The sequence below is a fragment of the Crocodylus siamensis genome, chromosome 3 (assembly GCF_052110815.1).
Source record: "Crocodylus siamensis isolate JL-2025a chromosome 3, ASM5211081v1, whole genome shotgun sequence".
Classification (NCBI taxonomy): Eukaryota; Metazoa; Chordata; order Crocodylia; family Crocodylidae; genus Crocodylus; species Crocodylus siamensis.
The window spans coordinates 59,440,422-59,460,403 of NC_143397.1; the positions used below are offsets into that span (position 1 = coordinate 59,440,422).

At 43.6% G+C, this 19,982-nt stretch overlaps 1 protein-coding gene across 1 annotated transcript in view; it reads left to right on the forward strand.

Annotated features, from left to right (window-relative positions):
- WDR36 (WD repeat domain 36) overlaps positions 1-19,982 on the forward strand; it is a 65,735-nt gene that overhangs the window by 20,729 nt on the left and 25,024 nt on the right. Inside the window, exons 10-16 of the mRNA XM_090038363.1 lie at positions 7,486-7,551; positions 9,411-9,494; positions 13,329-13,483; positions 16,955-17,069; positions 17,914-18,079; positions 18,331-18,439; positions 19,303-19,382. Of these exons, the coding sequence (XP_089894489.1) occupies positions 7,486-7,551; positions 9,411-9,494; positions 13,329-13,483; positions 16,955-17,069; positions 17,914-18,079; positions 18,331-18,439; positions 19,303-19,382 (775 nt within the window). The remainder of the gene's footprint in view (positions 1-7,485; positions 7,552-9,410; positions 9,495-13,328; positions 13,484-16,954; positions 17,070-17,913; positions 18,080-18,330; positions 18,440-19,302; positions 19,383-19,982) is intronic.

Consider the following 19,982-nt stretch of genomic DNA (forward strand, 5'->3'; position numbering starts at 1 on the left):
CAAGCAGAGGCTCAGGCTGCAAAAGCTGTAGACTGCTAGTAGTAGATGGGCTGGGCTGTATTTAGAAATGCAGAGGAGCTGAGTGCCAGGTGACTGACCTCAATAGGTGCTGTTGGCTAGGATCAGGTCCTCTGCTGATCTGGCAGACGCTGCTGGCTCCCCACCCTTCTCAGATTAAGAACAGAAGAGTTGGACAGCTTAGCTCAGCCAGGAGTACCTATGGAATTCAGATAGGGGGTTAACGAAGCAGCCACGAGGTTTCTCCTCTCCTACTGCTGTAGCTGACTGTCTTTTCACTGGTGAAAATACTGTATTTACCAGTATTTTCAAGGAAAGATCTTTTTTCCTTCATTCTGTTTTTCAAAAACAAGGCCTGTATCTTATTCAGGGGTCTGTTGTATGTGAGAGGGTACATTTATTAATGAGTGTTTGTGAAATGACAACTGTATGACTCGGTATTTAGATTTATGATAACAGATCATTTCACAGTGTCCCAAAGAGAATGGATACACAGATTTTAATTCCTATGATTTCGAAGTACAGATTGACTCTTGAACTAGAAGACCATGTTGAGGCTAAGATGAAAATCACATAGTGATTTTTAGAAATTTTGGTTACTATGCAACATTTACTGACATAATATATTTAATAACTAAACAAATCCAGAAATTATTTTACTTTCCCCATCATCTCAGGCGTGACTAATAAAGGCACTCTGTATGATTGATGGCGGTTTACTACTATACCTATACGAATCATGGCTATGATGCATCTTGGCCACAAGCCTCTGCAGCTGTATCTATTCAAAAGTCATCACCCATTTAGTAGTGAATGAATATGGGCCTCCATGCACATAACATTCCCAAATCCCATTTCTATCCCTGCTCTCTCTTTAGCCTGACCTTGCTTCTGTCCCTTGCACAGTTTTCCTCATACAAAACCTTTTTCTGTAATGTCCAGCCACTGCTTCCTGCTTTTCCCTCCCTATACAATCTTACTTTTGCTAGGGGTGCACCAATAGAAATTTTTTGGGCTTATACCAATGGCCAATTTTTAAGGAGCCATATCGGCTGGTACCAATCCGATTCCAATATGCAGCTTGGCAGCTTAGAGACCAGTATTGGGCTGGTAAGTCTGGTCTGGGAGTGGCAGGAGGAAAGAGGTGTGGCATGAGGGGGCAAATCAGGGCCACCGCAGTGAGCAAGAGAGTGGGGCAAGGGCAGGCACAGGTGCTGCCCAGCTGGTGTGGGGCATGGGATGGAGCTGCAAGTGGCTCATGTCAGGGTTGAGGGCTCCTGCTGTCGCATGCACCCCAGGAGGGCATGGTGGCGGGAGCCATAGATTTATAGATGTAGGGTCAGAAGGGACCTTGCAGATCTTCTAGTCTGACCCCCTGCCCTGGGCAGGAGAGAAAACTGGGCTCAAATGACCCCAGCTAGGTAACTGTCAAACCTCCTCTTAAAGACCCTCAAGGTAGGAGCCAGCACTACTTCGCTTGGAAGTGGGTTCCAGATCCTAGCTGCCCTGACTGTGAAGTAGTGCCATCGGATGTCTAGTCTGAACCTACTCTCTAACAACTGACGGCCATTATTCCTTATTACTACTGGAAGCGCTTGGGGGAACAAGGTCTCTCCCATTCCCCACTGGTCCCCGCTAGTAAGTTTATAGATGGCCATCAGATCCCCTCCCAGCCTCTCTTCGTAGGGTCTGCTCTGCTGTCCCCGGATCATGTGAGTGGCCCTCCTTTGGACCCTCTCAGTGCTGGCCACATCCCTTCTGAAATGCAGCGCCCAGAACTGGACGCAGTACTCCAACTGCAGCCTGGCCAGTGTTGCATAGAGGGGGAGGATCACTTCTTTGGTCCTGCTTGTGATGCATCTGTGGATGCATGACAAGGTGCAGTTAGCTCTACTGACCGTGTCTTCACATTGTCGGCCCATGTTCATCTTGGAATCGATAGTGGCTCCAAGATCTCTTTCTGCCATCCTGCTTTCGAGACAGGAGTTCCCCAGCCTATAGGTATGCTGCTGGTTCTTACTGCCCAAGTGCAGCACCCTGCACTTGTCAGTATTGAATCCCATCCTGTTCTCATTTGCCCATGCCTGTAACCTGTCCAGGTCCAGCTGTATCCTGTCCCTCCCTTCTAGTGTGCCCACCTCACCCCAAATCTTGGTGTTGTCCACAAATTTAAATAGGGTGCTTTTCACCCCCTTGTCCAAGTCACTAATAAAGAAATTGAACAGTGCGGGCCCAAGGACCGAGCCGCTAGGGGACTCCACTGCTCACATCCCTCCAGGTTGAATATGACCCATCCACTACCACTCTCTGAGTGCAGCCCCTCAGCCAATTTACTATCCATCTGACTGTGTAGGCATCAGTGCCACAGTTGCCTAGCTTTTTAATGAGAATGGGGTGGGAGACAGTGTCAAAGGCCTTCCTGAAGTCCAGAAAGGCTACATCTACCGCATCAGGTTGGTCTGATAGAACCTGCCCCTAATGAAACCATGCTGGTTGCCCCTGAGCATCATCCTCACTGCTGGCCCTTCACAGATGTGCTCCTTGATAATCTTCTCAAAGAGCTTCCCCAGGATCAAAGTAAGACTAACAAGCCTATAGTTGCCCGGGTCCTCCCTTGTCACAGGCCAGCTAGGCACTGTGAGTATATCAATTTAGCTACTTGGCTGTTTGGTTCGGGATCAAGGAGGCAGAGTTGGGAGTAAAACAATGGCAAATTTATTATAGCTTACACACACACAACAGTTAACAGAAAGATGAATGCAATAAGCAGATAATGCGGTATTAAAGAGGTAATAGTAAATAATCACAGATAATAGCAACAGATAAATAGATCAATCTGTCACAGGCCAGCTAGGCACTGCAAGGGTTTCAGCCCCTGGGCTGTTTAAAACAACAAATAGACAGACATGAGTTGGCAACTTATCGATAGTCTTTCAATGCCAGGTGCATGCCAGGTGATTTCAGCAAAGTCAGGCATCTCCAATTGACGCTGTCTGAAGGTTTACTGGGGGAAGGTCCCTTGATCAGGATCCAGTTCTCACTCACACCAGGAGTCTGGAGTCCGGGCTTAGAACAGCAATTTCTGTCTTGTTCCTTCCTTCCTGTTGGTCACCTGACGCACGCACTTTTTATACTTAGTCTTATGCTAATCTGCTGGCCTTAGGGCCATTCACAATCTTGTTTTATAGCTATTACCCTATGGGATTAAAAGGTGTTAAAATTATTATAAAAGGTTACTACCCAAACTTGAGTTTATCCAATAAGCAAATTACAACACAGCATCTTCAGGTTTGAAATTAACATTACACTGCCTACTATCTAACCCCTTTAGAACTCTCTGACTATGCTTCTTTGAGATGTGCTTTCCTAGAATGTGCTGGGTAAGCCAGGCAGTTGAATCTAGTTTTTATCATCATCAAGGCTAAATTCTGAGCAAGAAAAGACCTTTAGATCAGCTAATTTTACAGCTATAGCTTTGTCTTTGAGGCTTAGTCAGTTCTACAAACAGTTACAAGTTACATTTGCGGGTTACAAAAATACAAGCTTTATATTAGACAAAAGTTCCAAATGCCTCTAAGAAGCACATATTTATTGCTTATTAATTTCTTTAGTTCTAGTCATCACACTCCCTCCTCCCTTTGGTATACTCCTCTTTGGTTATAGCCCCTTCCTTCCACTAGGTGTATGCCTCCTTTTTGGCAATCAGGCATTTCCAAATGCCTTTGGTGAGCCAGGGGGCTTTTGAGCACTCTTGCCCCCTTTGATTCTCATTGGGATTGTCACCCTTTGGGCTCTGAGTATCGTCTCCTTAAGGAACGACCATTCAGCTTGGGCACCCAGTTTCCCTACTCTCTAGGACCCCAGTCCCTCTCCTACTAGACTCCTCAGCTCACTGAAGTTGGCCCTCTTGAAGTCAAGGGCTACCACCTTGCTGCAGGCCCTTGACACCCTGCGTTGGATGGTGAATTCCAGCAGGTCATGATTACTGTTGCCCAGGTGGTCAAGAACCTGGAGTCCCCTCAGGACATTTCCCCTGGTGGGACTGTGTACCTCCTGGGTTAAGTGGGGGTCCTGTATCTCAGCAAGGAATCTTCATGAGTGATCTGACCTGGCTGACTGCTCCTCCCAGCAGATGTCTGGGTAATTTAGATCACCCATAACAACTATATCCCTTGCCTTAAGCGCCTCCGCAAGCTGACCCAAGAATTCGCAGTCCAGCTCTTCCCCTTGGTTGGGAGGTCTGTAGTAGGCCCCCACCATTAAGTCCCTTTCCCCATGACCCCCCTGTATTCTGACCCAGAGCACTTCAGCCTGCACCTCCTCTGACCCCATCCTGCTAGTTGAGGATGTGTATTGCTCTTTGACGTAGAGTGCCACACCCCTGCCTTTCTTCCCCGCTCTATCCCACCTGTATAGTCTATAGCCCCTAATGTTAACTCCACCCAGTCATGAGATGAATCCCACCAGGTTTCTGTGAGCCCTACTATGTCCAGGTTTGAGCTAGCTATCTGGAGGGCGAGTTCCGCCTGCTTATTCCCCATACTATGAGCACTGGTGTAGAAGCATTTAAGGCCTTGAGTTGGTGAGTGTGCCACCCTCCGATTGCCAGGACTATCTGGACCCCTGTCGCTTACCTGGGTGCTCCTTGTGCATGTCACCTTTCTTGGTTGGTAGGTGTCCTTAAGTCCTCCTGTGGCCTCAGCCCCTGGCGAAGCTAGTTTAAAGCGTGCTGCATGAGATCAGCCAACCTGGAAGAGAAGACACACTTGCCTTTAGGGGAGAGGTGTAGCCCATCTCACCCAAGCAAGCCCCCTGCGCAAAAGTATGGGTCGTTATCCAGGAAGCCAAAGTCTGCCTGGTGGCACCAACTCTGTAACCATCAGTTGACCTCGCAAATGTGTCACCATCCACGTCTACTCACTGGGAGAATAGAGGAGAATACCACCTGTGCCCCTGTCTCCTTGAGCTTGGCCCCCAGGGCCTCAAAGTCTTTCATGATGCAGTCTGGGTTGCCTCTGGCCATGTCATGTGTTCCCATATGGATAAGAACTATGGGGTACTCGTCTAAGGGTTGAATGTAGGCTGGGATCCTCTCTGCAATATCATGAATCCTAGCCCCTGGCATGTAGCAGACCTCTAGTGCCATGGGGTCAGGTTGACAGGTGGGACCCTCTGTTTCTTAGGATGGAATTCCCAATGATGAGGATCTGGTGTTTCTTCCTCCTGGTGGCTCCTGCGGGGGCATTGGCCCCTGCATCTGCGTGTGAGATAAGGGTGGGCTGCTGCTGCAGGCTGAAACTGGCACCAGGCTCTTCCCAGCTGGGACTGGGCCAGGTTGCACTTGGGGCGGGTGGCGGTGGCACTGGGAGAGACGCTTTGGGTAGGGGGCTGCAGCCAACCCAAAATTTGCTGTAGTCCCCCCCACCCTTCTCCCAGCACAGCCACCCCCCGCCCCAAATGCAGTCCTGGCCCAATCCCACTGCTGGAAAGAATCTGGCTCTGCCCCAGGCCGCAGTGGCAGCTTGCCCTCACTTCGCACAGATCTGGAGGAACAGAGCCCTGGACGAGCAACTCGTGGCTTCATCCCATGCCCTGTCCCAGCTGAGCACTGCATGCCCCTGCCTCACTCTGTCCCTCACCACAGGGGCCTCAATCTGCACACCCCTTCCCTTTCCCTACCCCTTCCCCCACAGCAGACTTAGCAGCCAGATGCTGCTTTCCAAGCTGCCAGGCTGTGTTCCTGGCCGCATACGTGCTGTGGCTGTGCGCATGCACAGGGCATTTATCGGCCATATTATCAGCCACGTTGTGAGGGGGCCAAGACCCCAAGGGGCCAGGGTCGGGCGGGGAACCCCGGAGTTCCGCCCGACTTCCGGGGCGCGACCTGGAAGTTTGGCCGGGGGCTTAACGTTTCCCGGAACTCGGACCGGGCCAGACTGGGACCGGCCCGGGAGAATAAAAGGAGCCCACCTACCCCAAGCAGAGGAGGATGGAGGCTCCAGCTGGAGCCTGCCTCGGGAGCTGCGGAGCCGGGAGTTGCGGAGCCGGGAGCCACGCGGACGGAGCCGGCGGCGGCGGCGCAGGGAGCTGCAGAGCCGGGAGCCGTGAAGCCGGGAGCGGTGGAGCCAGGAGCCACGCAGCAGAAGCTGGCGGCAGCGAAGCCGGGAGCCGCGGAGCCGGGAGCGGTGAAGCCGGGAGCCACGCGGCAGGAGCCGGTGGCAGCGAAGCCGGGAGCCGCGGAGCTGGGAGCTGTGGAGCCGGGAGCCACGCGGCAGGAGCCGGCGGCAGCGAAGCCGGGAGCCGCGAATCCAGGAGCCACGTGGCAGGAACCGGCAGCGGCGGCACGGGGAGCTGCGGAGCCCAGGACCGCACCTCAGGAGCCAGCGGGGCCGGGAGCTGTGGGGCCCAAGGCAGTAGCGACTCTCGACGACCCAACGGTAACAAGGAGGCCGGCGGCCGCCGCGCCTGAGGAGACCGGGACGAGAGGTTCGGACGGAGGGACCCTTCTCCGGCGGCTGCGGGCCGTTTGGCTGCAGAAGAAGACCCGCGGGCAGGGAGGTAAGCCTCGTAACCCCCCCCCCCCGGGTCTTGAGAGACGATCCATAGGGGTAAGGACACCCCAGATCTAGAGGAGCTAGCTGCACCTGGGTAGACTAGGTGCTGTGAGGACTCCTGGTGAGGGTCCGGCAGTGCGAGGGCGCCCCCCCCACTGCAGGACTAGGACACGGACAAGGGAGCCCCTGACGGAGGCTAATCCCGGAGGACCGGGCGAGGGTGTAGGGGAGGAGGAGCCCTCAGGACCCCTGGACCTTGGAGACGAGGTACCCCATCCGGACCGCCAACTTCCTCGCATGGGTGAACCCCCATATTCCATCAAGTCGTGGCAGGCGAGATCGGCGGAAGCAGGAACGGCCCGTCACGTACCCCCTCCTCTCCAGGGGCCGTCCGGGGATAGGGGGACTCACGGTAGGTGACACACCCCATCCCCTCACACACGTCAAGCAATAAAAGCCAATTGCCGATTCCGTCAGTTTACTCTATATTGGTGCCGATCCGATATGGACCGATGTATCAGTGCATCTCTAGTTTTTGCTCCTCTTCCTTCTCCTTTTTTTCCCCACATCCTCCTTGTATCGGTTTTCTTAAGTATAATACGTATATTTCTTTGTTGGATTTCTTTCAGCTTAATCTTGTTTGTATATCCATTATACTGCTTATTGTGAAATAATGAGAAGAAAACCTTTATATTTTGTTTTTAACCTTTACGCTACTTACAGGTGTGTTTTAATCTTGGTTTCAATCTAAGATAACAATATTTTTGGTTTGGATATCAACATTTGAAAAATCTGTTTGTGTATTCATTTAGCTTTCCAGTTACATTTATCTTGATCAGATGACCTTCTGACTTGCTTATTTTCTATTGTCGAAAGACATTATTCATTTATTTTTTTTGTACCTTTACATCAGGTCAGGATGGAACCTTGCAGTCTTTTTCCACAGTTCATGAAAGATTCAACAAAAGCTTAGGACACGGTAAGTAGTTCATTAAGAATTGAAATGTAAAAACGTATTAACATTACCAGGCTTATCTTTTCCTGTTGGTAGACTATCAAGTCACACAAACAGAAGTTCAACCCTATTTAAGCTATTTATGGGTTAGTATTTCAGAAAAATCATACTGCTTTCTGTAAAGGCTGATTTCTAAAGAAAAGCCAAATACTCAGGTCTTATTCATTTCATGCTTTCAAACTGCTCTGAAGACAGACTTACTCATTTCCTCAAAGTCCTTTCTGTGAGACTCATTGTGGTAGAATGAGTACTTCCCAAATGTCATAAGTCTTCACATACTGCTTAAATGAAGAATTTTTCTGTTTTTTTTCCTTCGCACGGGGGAGTGAGAGACAGAGCGGAAGAAAGATGTAAAAAATACTAATTTTTGAGTGCCAGATTTTTTAGTGGCCTAGCACCTCGTATTTTCAAAACACAGGTCTTGCTGACTTCAATTGCAACTGAAAGTCTGTCCGTAGGGTATTGATTCTGGCACCCAAAAAATGAACGATACTTAATTACTAGATAGCATAATTTTTTAGATTTGCCCTATATCATAAAAAAACTCTATTGTGGAAGTAGGGTAGGTGTTTTCTTAACGAAGGGCCTTTCTTTCTTTTCCTGAAATCCTGTCACATTCAATGCACATCTTTCAACTACCGTGTAAAATAAAGGGGTGCTGTGAGTAACAATCACCAGTGTATGAAACGAATTCATTTCAAGAGCGCCATCCATCTTGTACACAGGGCCAAGGTCCTCTGGAAAAAAAACACACATCTGGTGCTGCCTTTTTGTTACATGATTATAATGCATGCACAGGCACCTTAAGTTCTGTTTTTCTTAACTTTTGAATGAAGCTTCTTTTTTTTTTTTAACACTATTTGTGTGAAATTTCCTAGCTTTAAAAATAAATAAAATTGAAATGCTTTCACATGGAAACATGCAACTCTGAAAATTGGACACCAGTGAATCTTGATCCTCTAATTCAGCGGTTCCCAGCCCTGGGTCGTGACCCAAATGAGGGTTGTGGGGACAATGCTGGTGGCACTGCACAAAAAAGACGAGCTTTCCCGCATGCCGGGAGCTTCCCTGCCCCCAAGCTGCCACTGCCGCACTCCACTTCCAGCAGTGTGGCATGGAAAAAACGGTTAGGAACCACTGCTTTAATTCTACAGCATAGGAGTCATTCATTTAAGCTAATATAGTAGTTGTAAGCATTAATGGTTGTCTTTCTCTTTGTGGTCCAGCCAGTAGGAGGGAATTTGATGCAAAATTCATGGATGACCCATGTTGAGAGTTGCTGACAGAGGAATAATGAGATACGGGGAAACTTGAGTTCAGTTCCATGCTCTGGAGAGCTGTACAGTACATAGTTAATAGATCTTTTGCCTATGTTTGCCAGAGGGGAGGGGTGTTCTACAGAGAAAGCAAAAGTCATATCCAGGACACCAGTATGATGCATAAGCATGCACACACACTGCATACACTACTACCAAACATCAGATTCCTATCCTAAAGCTTGAGAGTGATAAAATGTACTGAAATTTTTCCTAAATCATTCCTTCCAAGGCAGCTTTACAGCCTAAATGTTAATTTGAAATTATAGTCTTAAACAGTTGAAAGTGCAGTATTAAAGGTGGGGGGGAGTATTAGTCAGTTTTAAGTTATAGAGCAGTAAAGGTTCTCCCTGTTGTAACTTCAGATTTTCAAAATGTACATTTTATTTAAAAAAACCCTTAAAAATATGAATTGACCCTTCAGGTTCTTTATACTTACTAAATGACTTGCATCTTACATACATTAATTGGCCCTAGATTTGGTTACATTTTTCTTGTGTTTTAAAGGTTCTATAAATAAAAAGAAATCAAAGAAGAAAGGTCTTCGGTATGATACACTTGCCCTTCCACCTATCATGGCATTTGCATCAGGTAGGTAATCTTGTGTGAGAACTCTGAATCATCCCAAACCTGAATAGCAGTCCCTTATTCAGAAATTTACTTATGTTTCAGAAATCCGTTATTAATTTAATGTATGAGAGAAGTGTTAGAATTTCTACAGACCTTTATACCTTGAAAAAGACCATACATAAATGGCACCTTACGTAATTAAACTACCCACAGAAAATGGTCACTGGAACCATAAATGTAGCTGTTTAAAAGTGAGCTGGATTTTACTTTTTATGTGTTCAGGATTCTCAGCTAAGTTTCAGTGATAGAATCTTTGGTATTTGGGCCAGGAACACCTCAGTTATCTTTACGTGCTGTTCAGATTGTGTTTGTAAAACTAGTAATGAAAGTGACCAGTGTTACTTTCATTACAGTTGTCTCTGTAAACTGAGTACCTTCAGGGTCTAAATTGTTTTGAACCCATAATTGCATTCTTAGAGTTACTTTTCCATATAAAATTGTACTTTAGTCTTTATCTAATTCCTTGTTGGTTCAGTGTATAAAAGTGGCAATTCATACTTTTACATGTAGTTAATTAAAACCCTCCTTAAGCCCTGATTTAGAACTCCAGAGTTTTTAATCAATATTTGGAGTTTGTACTTTTGGGGGAGTCAATGGACCTGGAGAATGAGAGTAAAATTAGCTAGTATAAAAAATTGTGGCTTGAATTTATTTTATTTTATTAATACATTTTATAATTTTATTTTTATAAATAACCATATTTATGCAAATACAAGACCAAGCTTTCCCTTACACAATTGGCATGGGAAAAAGCTCCTAAGCTTATACAGTAAAAGCTCTGTTATCCGGCATCCCCCATTCCCGGGGATGCCAGATAACAAAATATGCCAGTTAATTGAGCGGCCCCAGCTGCTGCTTTTCACACTGCGTCTGGGGCATCCCTCTGCCCCACTCATGGCATTGCCGCCACTCCTGTGGGGCCCGGAGGGCCCCACAGGGCATGGAGGAGGGTTCCGTACAGCTTGTTATGCCCCTGGGTCATGGGGGCTCGGCAGTACAGGCTGCTTTGTCCTGAGCCATGGGGGCTCAGAGAAAGTGCCACAGTGGGCACTTCCAGTTTCACTTTATCTTATAAGCCAGCATGCTGGTTAGTGGAGTATGCCAGCTTGTAAGATGCTGGATAACAGAACTTTTACTGTAATTGCATTCAAGGAAATCTCAGTGCATACATTGTCTATCATTAAACTGTTGTCAAAAGCAGCATGTGCTCAGCAATAGAAACCAACTACCAAGTTGGTTAAATGTAGCCAATAATGAGCATGACTATAAAACATGGCTCACGTTGGTCAAACATACTGATGGGAATTTTAAAAAAATTTTTAAGGAAAATTTTTCATATCCTAAGCCAAGTCAGCCAAATCAATTCCAAATTTGTGAGTCATTCAGGAACCATATGTTGCTATACTACCAGCAAACATTCTCCACCCCCACCTGGGTCTTCAGATGTTTCCAAATCATTTGGCAGGCATCCTATGTGCAAGCCCAGAGACTTGAGGTTCAGATACAAGTTTTACTTGCCTTTAACCATATGACCATAGGAACAAGTTAATGGGAACTTTTTTTTTTAACTTACCACAAGAATAGGTTAGTGTAGTCTTTCTGAATAAGATATATGGCAATGGTCTCCAACCTTTTTATGGTGAAGATTACTTTTTGTAAGTAAAGGGCACGCCAGGATCTACTTCCCTCCTCCAGCTCCCTCAGATAAGCCGCCCAGGCTCTGACCCCATTCACCCAGCCTGGCCCAGGCAGCAGGGGCAATGACTCAGCACAGCCACATTCATCCTGCTGCTCCTGATCATGGAGCCTCTGACAGAGCCTCTGACAGTTGATCTCAGTCTACCATATGTTAGTGGTCACCAGCCTGTCAAGTTTGATCAACTGGTGGATTGTAATGTCCGTTAAGTGCAGTCCCCCTCACCACTGACTCTTTTTAAAGTCATGGTAAGCTCCTATGTTGCATACATTTTGACTTCCTCTTTGCTTCCACAGCTGATCTGTGCCTTTCTTTCACATTTCCTGTAATTTGCATTTCTTCACCAGCCTTAAATGCTTGGCAAATATTACAAACCAGAGCCTCAAGTAGTTCACTCAGAATCCCTCTGTTAGCCCCCTCTCTCAGCCTGCTGCATGTGGTTAGTGTGGCTGTACCTTCCACAAGGTGAAGCTGGACCAGGTTGCCTTGCAGTTTATCTGCATATACATTTTTGGAGCATCCCAGGGCTCATAACAAGAATGCCTGGTTCCAGTCATAACTGGGGGGGAACTAATTAGCTTATGGTTTGTTTGGTGGGGGGGGTATCTGGAGTACACACACATACTGAGCAGTGCTAAGCTGTGGGCTCATCATGGCTTGAAATCCTGTTGACTCTGCTGGGGTCCAGTTCAATAAACTATGTGGTTAATCATAAGCCTTTGGGTTTGGACTGATATCATGCATGGTTTGTACTACAGCAAAAGCTCTGTTATCCGGCAGCCACGGGGAGTGGGGGATGCCGGATAACCAAATATGCCAGTTACCCAAGAGGCATCTTTGCCCAGTTGATTTCAATGTTATTGTTTTCAAATTTGTTCCTCACTTCCATGTGCTCATGGAGAGCAGGGTCTGACAGTAAAGGGGGAGGAAGGGGCTTCCAAGGGAAGAAGCTGGAGGGTAGCAGAGAGCAGAGGGGCTACCTGATCTCCCCGCCCCCGACGTATTTTTCCCTACTATAGCAGTGGGAGGGAGAAAAATTCAAGGCAAACCTTCAATAATTACATACTATACCTGGAAAACGATAACAAATGTACTCAGTTGGTTTAATAAAGGATAGCATATCTACTCAAATTTGCCAACAAATTTGTAAGTTTTCCATATATAGAATCTAATAATTGGGGGGGGGGTTGTCTTGTAATTGGGGCTGTGTTCTATTTGAGTAAATATGGAAATACTATTTCTTGTCAGTTCCAGCCTGTAAAATATGCATATCGATGTTTATATAATGTGCATGTAGGTAATCATATGCAGAAAAATAGTTTGGAATTTTGATAGTCTCACATTTTTCATGTGAGGTTATTTTTTAATTATTTTGTCACGTTAGTCAACATAAGAGTGACCAATCTTCTCAGCCGAGCCAAAACATTTTGCAATTTAATTTTAATATTGTCAAAATGTGAATAGTATATGCATTTTAGAAGTGACTGGAAACTTCTTTAATATATACTTGTGTAATTTTTAAACTTACAATTTAGTTGTTAGTCCTTTTAGTTGTAATAATTATCAAATTATTGCTATTGGTTAATGTCATCAGGCTGCATTATCTGTCTGAGCTAGTCAGACCCCCAAAATCTCATTTCTACTTGGTCACTAACTTGCTGTGTAACCTCAGGATATATGATCCATACCATAAAAGTGACTGTAAAGTGAAAGATTCTAATTAATGCCACCTCTGTGTGTGTGTGTGTGTGTGTGTGTGTGTGTGTCCTGACTTGGACAGCACCAATTGCATTCTGCCTACCTACACACATGCATGCTGCACTCCAGAGGTACAAAAAATAAAATTATAAGGGTCAAATCAAACTGATTAAAAAAAACAAACCCTCCACTTTTACTCACCATATTTTCATGTTATACGCCCTGTTTACATTGTTACTATGTTGTGATACCAAGATTGTTTTTTTTTTTAACTAACCTTTTGGTTAGCTAATAAACGTACTGAATTTCAGTGGCTTTCAATTATAGGTGTTTGAAATTAATGTTACAAAGTATGAGATAAGAAGCCCTTTGTTAATTTCAAAATGACTGGATTGTTACAGAGGTTGCACGTCAGAGTGACTGGGATGGGATCGTTGCTTGCCATCAAGGTTGCATAACCTGTACAACTTGGAATTTTCAAAAAACATCCATGGGAGCCCATAAACTGAGACCAAAGGCATTCAGTAAAAACAAGACTCTTGATGTATATGCAACAGTAAGTATTTTGTAATTAGCATGATTTTGTTTGTTCAACATTGTCGTTTTTTACTTTGTTGTCTAATTTAGTTTCCTAAATTCTTTTCATGAAGAAGAACTTGGAAAAGATCTAAGTATGGCAAAATTCTGATTGCCAGCTCAGTTGCAATCAATTTCCCCCCCCCCCATTCTCAAATGAGTAATATTACTGTAAACTTGTTTGGATCCTGAAATGCCGGGTGGTCTCCTGATGATTTCTACTCTGGAGATCTAGTTTCATAGTTTCCAGGGTCGGAAGGGACCTGAGTAGATCATCTAGTCCGATCCCCTGCCATGGCAGGAAATAATACTGGGGTCAAATTACCCCAGCAAGATGTTCATCTAACCTCCTCTTAAAAACCCCCAGGGTAGGAGCCAGCACCACTTCTCTTGGAAGTTGGTTCCAGATCCTAGCCGCCCTGACCATGAAGTAGCGCCTCCTGATATCTAGCCTAAACCTGCCCTCTGCCAACTTGTGACCATTATTCCTGTATCCATTGTATCTGTGGTGGTAGATTTTCATGGTTTCTTTGCTGAATCCCTCCTGTTGAGATTTTTGAAAAAATAGATACATTTCTGTTACAAATGCGGTGGATTTACTTAAATATCAGAACCTTTTGAATGGGTTTTTGTTGTACCCATGGTGATCTAAAGACATAGGCAAGCAAGGTTCTTTGGATAGATGTGATATTCTGTCTTTTATTAGACCAACTGAGTAGTTTGTAAAGAACTTTTTTCCAGCTTTCAGGCACAATCACTGTTAGACCCTGACTCCATGCAGCACCCAACAACTAGGAAGATAATGATCCAATTGCTCACGGGTCCTGTTACTCATTAGCCAAAGCAAGCAGGGGGCAAACACCAGCACACATTGCTCGCAACAGCTTTATTCAAAATGGAGACAGCTTTGGACTAGCTCCCAAAAAACCAACAAACCGGGGAGCTTCAGTGAACAGTAGTTTTTTCCCATATTTATACACTTTGGTTTATACTTACTAACATTCACTGTACCCTCACTCTTCCTATGTTCCACCCATTTCTCCTCCCATTTCAAGCTCCGCCTCTGTTTACTGTTTGTTTCATTAACATGGAATTGCATATGCATTTCACTCATTTACATGTCTTTGCTATGAGTGAGTGCATGTCTAAGACCTTGACTCCTGCTCTTTGGTCAATGGGCGGACTTCGATCAAAACCTGGAAGTTTCTGGAGGCTTCTTCACCAATCACCATTCACCTTTTTGCATATGTTCATCTTGGATTCTGTTACCAATTACATGTTGTTTTTCACATTCCAGTCTGTTTTTTAGTCTCATGTTCCACATTCCTAAACATCACCTCATTCACAGCACACAAGACTCTCACAGATTCACTTGCTGCTTTTTTTCCTCAGAAAATGGTTGACACAGTTAAGATGGTTCCTTAGCATAAGCAAATGGCTGGCTTAGCTATCATCCTGCCTTGTGGCTAGCAGCTTTTGCTAGGCCACAGGTAAAGCCTTCATTCAGCTGCAAATCCAGTGCTCCCCAAAAATCCATACAGTGTTACCCTAACACTCACCTTTCTTTGAGCGTAGGGAGTCTCTGTTGTTCTGATACTCTAAGGACTAAAAGAAGTTGAAAGTTGGACAGGATGTCTCTGAGAATGTGAATAGGTGGATATTAGGAAAGCAAAAGGTAGAGAAGGGAAAGGAGGGGGTGAACTGCGGGGATAGGGAGAGAAAGCCAAAGGTAAGTAAAGGAGACTCTACAGTAGTAGTCTTCCAAGGTAAAAAAGAGGCTGTCTGTGAAAAAGTAAATAGCTGGAAATTAGGAAGACAAAGAGTAGAAAAGTAGGGGAGGGGAGGAAAGGCGGGAAAGAAAAGTGTAAAAGGTCAGGTCTGGCAGGTACCTGGTGAATCAGATGTCAGGCAGGTTGTAATGTGTCATAAATCTAATGTCTATATTGAATCCATGATTTTTTTGTATCCAGTAGATTTATGAAGTGACATTTGTAGGCTCGTCTACAAAAGGTGTTTTGTAAGCTCCCTTTGAGAATTAAAACAGATCGGAGAGGAATTTCACAGACAGCCTCTTTTCTACCTTCAAAAACTACTACAGTAGAGTCTCCCTTGCCTACCTTTGGCTTTTTTCCCCTCTCTCTTTCCTTCTCTACCTTTGGCAGGCAAGGTTCTTTAAGTAGATTTAATGTCTTTTATTAGTAGTAAGCTTTCAGACACAGTCACCTTTCTTCAGGCACAGGGAGTTCCTGCTGTTCTGAGACTCCAAGGAATGAGAGAAACTAAAAGTGTGATAGGATGTCAGCAAGGATGTAAATAGGTAGAAATTAGGAGTCTCAGAACAGCAGAGACTTCCTATGCCTGATGAAGGGTGACTGCACCTGAAAGCTTGCCAAGAACTTTTTTCCAGCTACTCAGTCTAATAATAGGTATCACATGTACCCAAAGAACGTTGTCTGCTTATGTCCTTAGACCAAAACAGCTATAACCAAATGCCCAGCTTTTCCCTTTTTTTCCTGATTTCACCCATTTACAGTCTCATTGACATCCTGTCACACTTTTAGCTTCTCTCATTGTTTGGAGTGTCGGAACAGCAGAAACTCCATATGCCTGAAGAAGGGTGATGGTACCCAAAAGCTTCCAAATAATTTATTTTTCAGCTACTCAGTTGATCTAGGCAGGCAGGGTTCTTTTGATATCTTTTATTAGACCCTTTTGAATTACATCTGTTCATTTCTGTGTGCTCTGACGCAACTCTTGTTTTTAAAGTTCTGCAGGAAAGATCTTAAACATAAAATCTCTTTCTGATTCATACATTTTACATCTACTGACATCAAGGGTACGGTGTCGATACACTTGAAAATTATATGTACAGACAAGCTGTTATCCATTGGAGGATTGCATGAGGGTTTACTTTTCAGGTTGCTTTCCTTATGCTACAGTAATCTCTTTATAAGGGGATAAAGTTGTATGTACCCAATAAAGTAGGTGGTGGTGGTGCAGGCCCCAAGACACACAGTGGACAGCCCAGAGGTCACCAGGTCAAGGCCCTAGCAGAAACACTTGTGGCTCAGCTCTGTCAAATTCCAACAAATCTGCAAATTTTACTAAATACCTTGTTGCAAGGACACAAGAAAGGAAGGGATATGTGTTCTCTGAGCTTCTTGCTTATGCTTATTGCTAGGTTGCACATTTTTATAAAAGCTGACAAGAAAGCAGCTATGCATTTCTCTTCCATATGATGAAGAACGTAGGCTATTATCTCACGAATTCTTGCAAACCTTCAGGAAAGATCTAATAGATGTTTTTAAGTTTTCCTCCCTTGAAATAAATGAAGTGTCTTGCAACACTTTAAATAGAAAATACTTTTAAGTAAAAAATGTTTTACTTTTTTTGTTAGTGAGTGTTGTGTCTTAAGGTCCTTTCTTGGTTTTTTTTTTTCCCCCTTTAAAAGGCAGTTGACATTAGCACATGTGGAAACTTTGCTGTAATTGGCCTTTCGACTGGACACGTAGATGTATACAACATGCAGTCTGGCATTCACAGAGGACGTTATGGTAAAGAAAAAGGTGAACATTGTTACTCTTTTAAAAATAGCATCCTATTAGAATAGCAGCATGAACATGCTGCCAAGAAATAATCTTCTTATAGGTTCTGTAGTAGATCAAAGAATATGGCTCTCCAAGCAGTATTGTACTGCATTTACTTTGGAGTTGACTTACTTTTGCTGGGTGAACGAAAGCACCATCACTGCTGCATTGAAGGAGGGCAGCAGTCCTGCTGTGCTGGATGACTGTGAGGTTGACATCAACTTAATTTTTATGAACACAAACTTGTTATTGTCAGAGGATTGAAAGCTAAAATGAAAACTGTTGGCTTTGACTAGGTTTGTGACCATGCACACCAGATCCTCCTTTACCTGATTTTTCTAGTTCTGTCTTCGCAACAAATTCTTAATGTATTAGTGTACTCTCTGCTCCAAATAGAATGGAGGGACCGCATGTGTATGTGCAGTTAACAAAGATCATAAACTAGCCCGGTACTTAGGTTTGTTGCTCTTGAATTGGCCACCTGAGCTGTTGGGTTGTCTGGGTAGTGAGATAGCACCAGCAGACCTTGAGGTGCCTTAAACAACTTCATACATCCAGTCTCAAGTTCAGAATTGGGATTTTTAATGAAAGCTAACATACTGCTTTAATGAATACATTGTTCAAGATGTTTGTGTGGTACTATCTAAATTCTCTTTTATATAATACTTTTTTGCATATCATGTTCTATAGATCTGTATGATGTGTCACTTTACGTAGGTCAGTTTTGCTAAACCAATTAAGCTATGTACCACTTAAACTTGAAAGTGCTGATTAAGAATATACACTTTATTCTCTGCAAATTAATTTTTCTTCTTTTTTAAAGCACACGAAGGTGCTATTAGAGGGATAGCAGTGGATGGATTAAACCAGTTGGCAATCACAGCTGGTAGTGATGGATTAATTAAATTCTGGAAGTTCAAAACTACAGAACTAGTTCATTCTACTGATCTGGCATCTTCTCTCAGTGGGATTCTTCTTCATAGAGACAGGTGAGAATGTACAGGTGTTTCAAATACAATGTTAGTTATTTTTCTATATTTTTTAGAACCACTAACTAGATCTTTTTTTCCCTTAGTATTTGAAAGTAGTCATGCAAAGAGGTTTTTTGTTTTGTAGACAATGGAATCCTGTTTTTCTGAGAGATGTTTAGTAGGCCATAACATTTTTAGAGTTCATGCTAAAATATTATTTGCTGTTTCATCTTTGTGTATTAACTCTGGTTATGTACTATTTTTGCCAGTGGTATTCTGGGAATTGCATCTGATGACTTCAGTATTAGTGTGTTGGATGTAGAAACAAGAAAGATTGTCAGGAAATTCTCCGGACACCTTGGAAAGATTAATGATATGGTAACTATACACATCAAATGCTTGCTTGCTCTGGGGAATAAAAAATAATTCACTCTGTAAATAGATATCCCTGTTTATAGTGTGTGTGTGTCTGTGTCTGTAATGTTTATAGCAAATTCCAGTTTATAGCAAATAAAAAGGTATAAATATATTTTTTGAATATTTATATTGTATTCCGCTACAAAAGCCAACAAATGTAAGGGTAATCTGACAAGCAGTGATGTCTCCATATATTTGTATAAGAATTAATTTGGTTTGCAAATTTTAAAATGCTTATTATTTAAAAAGGTAATAGAGAAATAAGTATTGCAGTTTAATTACCAGAGTTCATATTGCGTAAAGACTTTGATTGAAACTTTATTTTTACTAAGATGAAAAGAATAAAAATAGATGCTAGGTTATTGGAGCCCATTGTGTTCATCCAGTAGTTCAGTTGTCCATAAACGTATGAGGACTACATAGCTATATTTATATTTAGCATGCATAAATGAATTGTTTGCTAATATGACATTGGTGGTTGCTTTTAAACTACCATTTGGATTTGTCTTTAGGTTCTAATGCATTCCAAGTGTCAGCTGTGGTGTGTAGAACGTTTTATTTATTGTTCTTTTTTACATTTTGAGCAGTATCATACAAGGATCTACAAGTATTGCTTAGAACCATGCAGGCTGTTGGATACCATATCCTACAGCCTTGTTTTACTTACCTTAATTGTCCTGAATAAGTTTGTAAGTATCTTTTGGCTAGACACCTACTTATTTGATGAAGCTGTTGACCTAATTTTTATCTTAGTGAACTAAGGAAATATATTAGGTGTGCCATTTATACCACAGGTACTCATTTAGCTATAAAATGTATTGCAGGCTTTCAGTCCTGATGGTCGCTGGCTAATAAGTGCATCAATGGACTGCACCATTAAGACATGGGACCTTCCATCTGGATGGTAAGACAATTTAAAATCTGTAACAGAAGGTATAATATAAATTTCAAGTATAATGTGTATAAAACACAGTAAAAGAGACTGGTTGGGTTGTTTTGTCATAAAATAAAATAGGCTAAGAAATTCCAAGTTAATATTTGTTATATTTAAAACTAACTTTTGTCTAGTTCTTTCTAATTTTCCTGGTCCCTGTTATGAATCTCTTAATGACTAACAGTTTAAAATCTTACAGAATAATTGAGTCAAGTGCTTGAAGATGTATGAATAGAAGTTGTGAATTTGCTATTTTCATTCAGCTACAATTTAGAAGGTTTAATGTCAGTTAAAAAATACCTTTTAAGGGTGCACTGATACAGATTTTGGGGGCTGATACCAATAGCTGATATTTAAGGAGGCATGTCGGCCAATACTGATCTGATATCCAGTACAGCGGCCATCAGCTGGTAAATCTAGTATGATGGAAGGGGAGGGGGGAGGAAAGAGATGTGCCTCCCACAGTGAAGGAAGGGGCAGAGGCAGGCACTGCCCAGGAGGGCAGAGGGGTGGGGTGGAGGCATGGCTCATGAGTTGGGGGCAGCTCTGCTGCTGCATGAACCCCGGGAA